The sequence below is a fragment of the Emydura macquarii genome, unplaced genomic scaffold (assembly GCF_026122565.2).
Source record: "Emydura macquarii macquarii isolate MOO-44397 ecotype Brisbane River unplaced genomic scaffold, CSIRO-AGI_Emac_v2 contig_1483, whole genome shotgun sequence".
In the NCBI taxonomy this organism is placed as follows: Eukaryota; Metazoa; Chordata; order Testudines; family Chelidae; genus Emydura; species Emydura macquarii.
In genome coordinates, this window is record NW_027131620.1 from 3,491,885 (window position 1) to 3,500,342 (window position 8,458).

Genomic DNA, 8,458 nt, shown 5'->3' on the forward strand with positions numbered 1-8,458 from the left:
TGGCGGAGGTCAAAGAAAGGGGATGCCTTGTAAAAATAACAAGCTGCTTTTGTTATTAAAATGTCTCTGATCTGTCCTGGAGAGCAGTAGGTGGGGCGGGAAGGGTGTGTCAGGAGCTGCTGTTATGCTGCAAGGGGCAGTTTTGCATTTTGTTTTGAGGGAGATAGCTAGCTAGCTAGATAGACAGACAGACAGACAGACAGCTAGCTAGATTGATCTCCTCTATATAGTAACTCTGGTGTATCTCTACTCCACACGGAAGTTACTTTAGAAGACGCCTAGTGGTGTCCGGTGATAACTGCACCTGGTTTGCCAGCTGCTGGCTGAGCCAGGCACTCACTGACGCGCATGCTCATAATGGAGACTGACCCCACTCATTATTACGCTGCCTTGATTACCCGGCCGGTGGACACCACGGAGGACGCGCCCTCTGCATTTCTCAGGGACATTGCTGGGCTTGCGTCGGCTTCAAGGGGCATGTCATGGCAGAAGGGCTGGAACCCAGCTAATTAACCCAAGGCCGATGCTGAGTTTGGTCGGGAACCGCTCCAATGGAGTCCCTCGGCTGCAACAGGCCCCGTGATTTCTAGCTTTCTTGGAGCTCCTTTCCCTGTGCCCCTTTCCATTTCCTCCTTGCATGGGCCACATCCTCCGCTCCCCCTATGTGCGTTATATGCTTCACTAAAGCCCTCGGCCACGTCTTCAAAACCTATTTGATGGCCAGTTACAACTTTGAGTTCAGGAGCTGGCCCGTGGACTTCCGCTGGGATGAGGCTGGTGGGAAGGATAGCAGCCCGGCCTGCCGGTCTGTGTCCCAGACCACAGCCAGAGAGGGTCGGCTGCGATCAGCTTTGGCCGCCACGCCTGGAGGGCCTAGGACCGCCGGGTGTCACTATCTCCGGGAGATGAAGCAATTGCCGGGCCAGCTAGTCAGCTATATTGCGGCTCACTCCTTAGGCCGCTGGCTGCTTTACCCGGGCTCCCTGTACCTCATGCAGAGAGCTCTGCTGCCTTTACTGGTGAAGGGGCAGGCTCGTCTGCAGGAGGAGTTCCACGGCAAGCGGGCCAAGCTGGTGGCTCGCGATGGGAACAAGATCGATGCCATGTTTGTGGACAGGAGGAAGAGCCCAGGGGCGGAGGCGGAGCCGCGAGGGAAGCAGCTGGTGATCTGCTGCGAGGGGAATGTGGGTTTCTATGAAATGGGCTGTCTTTCCACCCCGCTGGAGGCTGGCTACTCGGCCCTGGGATGGAACCACCCTGGCTACGCTGGGAGCACCGGCCTGCCCTTCCCGCAGAATGATGCCAACGCCGTGGACGTGGTGGTCCAGTACGCCCTCTGCCGCCTGGGTTTCCGGGTGCAAGACATCGTCCTCTACGGCTGGTCCCTGGGGGGCTACGCAGCCACCTGGGCGGCTAAGTCCTACCCGGATCTGGGCGCCCTGGTACTGGATGCCACCTTCGACGACCTGCTCCCTCTGGCCCTGAAGGCTATGCCCAAAAGCTGGAACAAGCTGGTGGTCCGGACGGTGCGGCAGCACTTCAACCTCAACGTGGCTGAGCAGCTGTGCAGCTACCCGGGGCCGGTGCTGCTGATCTGGCGGACTCAGGATGAAGTCACCACCACCCGCACCCGCACCGGGCACCAGCTCGCTGACATCCGGTCCAACAGAGGCAACGAGCTGCTCTTGCAGCTGCTGTGGCACCGCTACCCCGATGTCATGGCCCGGGATGGGGAGGCGGCCGTCCGCCACTGGCTGCGAGCCTCCAGCCCCAGTCAGGAAGAGGCCGTCTGCAGACGCTTCGAGGTGGATGACGGCTGGTGTATCAGCAAGTTGCAAGGTTACAAATCCTGCCTCGGCCGGGCAGGCAGCTTCCCCTGGAGGGTCGGGAAGGATGTGACCCCCAGGAAAAGGCAGCAGCTGGCCTTGTTTCTGGCCAGGAAGCACATGAAGAATGTGGAGGCCACCCACTGGACTCTTTTACTGCCCAATGAGTTCCAGATGCCCTGGAAGCTGTAGCTGGTGAGCGGTGGGGAGATTATCCCAGGAGAGAGAGGCACAGGCTAGGACTTAACAAGCCAGGCTTCTCTCTTCACTAGGCTCACTGTGTGTGTTTCCAATAATTCCCAGCTGAGCGCCCAGTGAAGGGGAAGGGAGAAGCTCTGCAGGCTCCGAGGGGCTTTATCTCACCAAGGGAGGGGTGCAAATTAAAGTGGTTAAAAGACTAGATGAAATTGAAAATGATTAGCAAATGCTAGCGAGTCCCCAGCCATGTGTCGCAGGCCAGGGAGGAGGAGCTGACTGTGTTTTCACCCCTTCCGGCTACCCACCTTGCCCGCCTCTCGCCCTCTCAGCTGCCTCAGGGGCAGCAGGGCATTGTTGAGCCTGGAGCTGTGATTCACAGACCTGTGAGGTGGGATTGTGACATCACGGCTGAGTGGTGGGACTGGGACAGCAATGGCCGGGGTGAATCGTCCCCACCCACTCCGTCCTCCATCTCCAATTCCCCTGCTCCTCCCTTCTCCCGCTGGGCATGTGGGCTCGCGGGAGTGGGACAGCAGAGGCACAGCACCCCGCCCTCCTCCTTCTCCCCGCCTTCTCATTTGCATGCTGCAATCTCATTGGGTGAGTCAGCAGGGGTTGCCGGCAAACCGGCTCTGGCTCTTAGACCTCGATTACGCAGGTGTGAGAGGATATGGAACACGTCCATCGTGTCTGGAACATTTCTCAGCTAACCGTCACATGGCGTTTGAATGACCTATCGGACGTGCACCCGAGTTTGTACAAGCCGGTCGACATTCAGATGGGCAAGAGATGGGTTCACGCTCATCGTGGGGCCTGTCGTTCGCTGAACCTCTCCTGAAACGTTGGGGTGGGCGACGTTCATGGGCGGGGGGACGGTAGGTTTTAAAGATGCAAATGGAAATAGTTGATTGAAGACTTGATATGCGGGGCGAGTTTCAGTGCTCCCCACAGCGCTCTAGGAGGAAGGGGCAAACGCGATCATGATCTAGGGGGAATGGGTAATCTCTGTAGGGAAGGGAGGGTGTGGAGGAGTGGGTGATCTCTCCTGGGAGAGACGGGAAGAACTGGGATCATTGGACGGTCTCTGGGGAGTTGGGGGAGGATTTAGCTTTTAAAGACCAGGCAGGGTGAAATCACAAGTCACTTTCGTGTAGAACTGCTCAGGAACGCTAGACAGAATTGAGGGAACACCCCAGACATGACCCACACCCTGGCAGCCCCCGAGGGAGGGGGTGAGCATAGGACGCACTTTACAGGAGCTGCTGTTGTCACAAAGGGCATGGTGAGTCTCCGGGGGGGGACAGGCTGACCTGGCCCCCCAGGGGAGGAGGTCGGGGAGAAGCGGCAGGGATTGCCTGAGAGGAGAGCAAAGTGGACCGAGAGCAGCCCGCCACATCTCTGCCCTCACGGCAGGAATCTCACGCCGCACTGCGGCCCGGGAGCGGGTACAGGCCGCGGGCGGCTCCTTGGAACCCACCAGCCCATCTTGCTGCCTCTCCTAGGGGACAGCCAGGCGCAGGCGCTACTCATGTGGGGCGTCACGCCCCTACCTCCACTGGGGAGTAGCAGGCAGCTGCGTCCGCTTGCCACCACCAGGAGCAGCAGACGAGGTAAGTGTCCAGAGAGGCTGGGGCTTTGGATGGAAGAGGGCAGGGCCATTGGACACGCGTGGGTGGAGCAGAAGGGAAGCACCACTGGAGGGGAGGGTAAAGAGAGTGTGGCTTGGGCTGGAGAGGGGATTTGGGGTTCCTGGCTGGAGGGCAGGGAAGGTCACCACAGCTGTGCAGGGGGCGGAGCAGAGCTGTGCTGGGGGCGGAGCAGAGCTGTTATGGGGGTGGAGCAAAGCTGTGCAGGGGGCGGAGCAGAGCTGTGCTGGGGGAAGTCTGCAGGTGAGAGGCAGTGCGGACAAGAGGACCGTACACAACGGGCCTTGGTGGCAGGGACTGCTGAGTTCTGCTCCTAGCACTGGGCAAATTACTTCGGGCCAAGCCAAATAAGGACTGCAGCAGGCCCAGAATGCAGCAAACGTGAACCCTGCCGCCCTACCAGCCAAACCATCCCCTGGGGGAAAGGGACAGAAGTCATAGTGGTGGCTGGGGAGCGGCTCTGCTGCCTGGATGGGGAGATTGTGATCGTCCAGCCTGCAACCTGGACTGTACACTAGTGAGAAGATATGGCCATCCACCTCACTGTGCCTCAGTTTCCCCATCCCAGGTGGGAAAAATAACACTTGCTTCCCCTGCTTCGTTCTGGTGTGTTAGGGCTGTGGAGTTAACTCGTTAGGTGCTTTGGAAATGGGCAGTGCGAGGCAACAGTGACGTGGCCCTATCAGTCGACATGACTTGTTCTATTCATTTCTATGAGTGCAGGCCAGCATGTCTTTGCAGGGCATCTTGGTAGGCCCTTGCCCTTTCCAGCAGAGGGGAAAGGATGGGGGAGAGCGGTACCGGGTGGGCATTGCTAGTGGGCAGTGAAATCCAGATCAGAGTTTTCTTTTAGAGGGGCCTGGAGCCCAATTCATTTCTGATTCCAAAAGACTCAACTGATTAAAGGAGTCTGTCTGAGCCCAGAACAGACCCAGGGAAATCACAGACTGGAAATAGTTGTGCCCACCTAGAACGGATTCTGGGTCTGTCCCATGTTCTGGATGCAGCTGGTGCAAACAGGAGACTGAGCCCTGGGCAAACGCTGGCTTCTGATTTCAGAGACCAGCGGCAGGTGGCAGAAACAGCAGCAGCAGCACACGCATACTCTGAGGGCTGTGGGGTTTCCATTTGCTGCAGCTAGCGTGGATAGAAAACAAACAGGCCTCACATCTAATGAAGAAGGAAGTTTTGTGGCTAAGTCCTGGCTGAGCAGGGCTAGCATATGGTGTGCTGCCCTTGGGTGCCCCCTGCTTTCTCTGGACATGTAGCAGGCCCATGAGACTTGGGCTAGATTCCACCTGCCTCTCAGAAAGCAACGGGATGCTCCCTTTGCCCTTCAAGGCTTGCCTCCCTCTCTCCATTCCCAGCTGCTCTTGCAGTGCAGAGCGCGGTTGGGAAGCAGTGTGTGTAGGGGATTAGATGTGTGGAAGGGGAGAGTACATACTACTCCTGAGGGGGCGTAGGAATAAATCCATCAATTATACATTCTCTGCTCATGGCCCCATGCGCAGGGAACTGAAAGACGACAGAGTCCAGGCCTGATGCAAATGTCACAGTTTGCTGCTGAATATCAGAAAAGGCGACAAACCCACACAGATGACAAATGCCACAGCAGTGAAAAGGGAACTCCGGGGCAGTGTGTAGCGAGCTGGTCGGTGGTGGCGAGGGTGAGCTAATGCGTCTGGAAAGGGCTGCTTGAAAGTTTAGAAATGAGCACGTCCTAAAGGGAAGGTACGCACGCTGCCCCGCGCTTGCTGCCATGCCGCCTGGGCGCTGATGGAGTAAACTCTGCTCTTAGGAGCCAGCTTTAAAGGGACACTGACCGGCTGATGTTGTTATTGCTCTAGCTGTCAATATCAATATCCATCCCATCTGCGGAGGTGAGCTAGACGGCATAGCCATGGGGTACGCTCTAGTTACCAGGCACCTTGGTCGGGTCACCTGCACTCTGCCCACAAATTCATTTCCAGCCCACCCGAGCAGCTTCGGATAGATGCCATTTCAAATCAGCCTGGCACTATAATGGCGCCTTCTTCCCCTCAGATGTGGAATTGCACCGTCCCTTGCTCAAAATGTCACCAACCAGTGGGGCAGAACAGCGAATAATTAGTGCCGCACCACCGATAGGTTTAAGGCCCAATGTCTTGAGATCCAACAAAAGTAAAAACAGGAGCTTCATACCATTGGAGAGGGAGAGAGCCCCAGCTTCCCAATGGGAAACACAAAGCTCTTTCTCCGCCCCAGGGAAGGTCCGGAAATACTGGACTTTAAAGTCATATTTTTATGTACAGAAAAGCCACCTGCGGTCACTTTAGGGTGCTGTCTGGCTCCTCCTGAGCCTGTACAGCTGCATTCACATGGTCAGATTTTCAAAATCAGTTCCCAGCTGGGCACGTCAATGACGTGGCCAGATTTGCAATAAGGTCCAGCAATCAGTGGCTCCCATTGTTTCCAGTGGAAGCTTTTGGGTGCTGAGCTTTTTAAAACCCAGACCCTACTAAGGTGGAGGGTGGACATGAAGGGTTACAAGAAATAGTCCCAATTAAAAAATGTTAAGCTCCCTAAAAGAGTTTTTAGAAAAGTGTTCTGTAAACCATGTGGCATGGACAAGATACGTGACGATGTGGCGTAAAGGAGTTTTAGGCACTCACTTGGGATGACCTGCGTAAGTCCCTGGTGACCTCACCTCTTATCAATAATGTGCGTATCACAAACTCATCCTGAGAAAACTTTTATACTCCACTGCACCACCACGTATCCCTGCGTGTGTTACTACTGGAAATAATTTTGGAGAACGAATGCGCTTTTCACCTTTTTTATTTGCTTGCCTTTTTACATATGAGTTATTCTGGGCAATGAAAATAGACTAAGTGGCAGAGAATCAGAAAGTGAAAATGACTAAAACCAAAAATACAGCTGACTAGATGGCTCAACAAACCAAACTGCAAAATAAAGAAAAATGCACCAGACTAGGCTTTTCCTGATACCCTTTTGATGATTATCAGGCTCTTTTCAGCAAAAGAGAAACTGACTGAGGCACTGATCCTGCCCACACTAAGGCAAATATTGAAGTTTAAGCTTCTGAGCAGTCCACTGAAATCAAAGTTAAGCATGTGCATGTTTGGAGCCTACCCATTTGTCCAGGGAAACAATGAAACTGCGTACAATGAAACAAAGTGCTGCCAACTGCACAAAGGGAAGACAGTGTAAATAGAGGATTTTTTCCTGCTAACGTCTTTCAGTTGTTGTCAACTTGGCGTTACTTCTAATCAGAATAGAGAATTTTTAGACAGAAATATGATTTTCAAGGCGATGATGATGCCTTTAATGTTGGTAAAGAGCACTGAAATCCTCAGCTGGAAAGTTCTATAAGAATTATTATAATTTATTAACAATAAAGCCGTTCTTTTTAACAAAACTTAAATTTCCGAGCTGGCCACGTCCCCTTGATATGCTATTGAAGAGCATGTTGCCATATATTCTGTGCTCTGCTTCTCGGTAACTGTGGTATTTCTACATATAGAATCTTTGCACACGTCACACACACACACATAAACACAGAGCAAAAACCTCATTTTTCTGAGAGATTTTTTCTCTTGTTGGATGTTTGCATGTTTAGCAAAGGGATCTGTATTTCTTAGGGAGATCCTGATCAATATGGGATTTCTAAATCCTTTAGCAACTAATCGGCAGGACATTGGAAATGTTTCATTGTGAATTAATGAGCTCTCCTGAGAGTTCATTCCCTCTTGGGAAGTAAATGTAGAATTGCCCTTGGCAGGGGAGAAGTTTGTCTCCTTGTGGTCACATGGTAAGAAGCCATATGGTTGTTAATAGCAGAGTTGTCTTGAAATGACCTTTCGGGTCCTGCATACAGCTGATAATGAAGGCGTAAGATGCGAAGCCAACAGCCAGCTGCGGGTTCTCTGTGACAAGTGAAGTCCTAGATTAAGTGGAAAGGAACTTTGCTATTTTCTCCTTTGCAAAATGGTCTTACAGAGGAAGAGATGGCTTACAGTAGTTATGCAATGACTAACTTGGTGCGAGGGAGTCCTCTGAAAACAGAGAAGGAAATATGGATCGGAGTAAAATGGATTTTCCTGTGAATTTTTTTTCGGGTGGTGGAAGAAGGGGGTATTTCCAATGACGAAGCACATGGTGGGGATTTTTTAAACAGAACCACATCACGACTTTGGCTTATGCCTAGGTCACAACTGGGGTGGAAAATAAAAACAACATAAACAGCACTTGTCCTGGCTGCTGTGGGCAGAGAGGATTCTCGTGCTGGTGCTGCCACCTTTCCTTCAAGCAAGGACATAACAAGCACGAGTTAGAAGAGGCTGAAAGAAAAACAGCCTTGGGCAATTCTTGTTGCTTTGCACTTTTCTTCTCCAGCTCCTAATTCTCAGCCAGACAAGGCTGGAGTGGTGGGTGGCTGTGTTTTCTAGATTAAATGTATAGGGCTGTTGCTGTTGTGTTTGTTTCACAATCCAGGAAATTGGTATAATTTACTCAAACAGCACTTAGGAGTTGTCAATTCCCCTCTCCACGTACAACCCTGACGAGCTACAGGCCCATGGAAAGCTGACTATTTCTCATGGCACTGCCCTTACAATGGAAGCCTGAAACAGAAGCCCTCGCAAGGGAGGTATTCCATGGCTACTGCTCAGGATGTGAGCTAGAAGAGGCTCCTATTTTGCCTCTAGATACTCATCAGCATAGAGTATCTGAGTTAAGCTTTGTAGCCAAGGTAGAGAAGCATTAGCCCCATTTTGCAGATGTGGAAAT

General features: G+C 52.8%; 1 protein-coding gene across 1 annotated transcript; it reads left to right on the forward strand.

The window, feature by feature from the left end:
• The first annotated feature begins 500 nt into the window (after window positions 1-500).
• ABHD16B (abhydrolase domain containing 16B) lies at window positions 501-2,216 on the forward strand. The gene has a single exon (XM_067554594.1). The coding sequence runs from the start codon at window positions 663-665 to the stop codon at window positions 2,016-2,018; it is 1,356 nt and encodes a 451-aa protein (XP_067410695.1). The 5' UTR covers window positions 501-662; the 3' UTR covers window positions 2,019-2,216.
• Window positions 2,217-8,458: the final 6,242 nt, after the last annotated feature.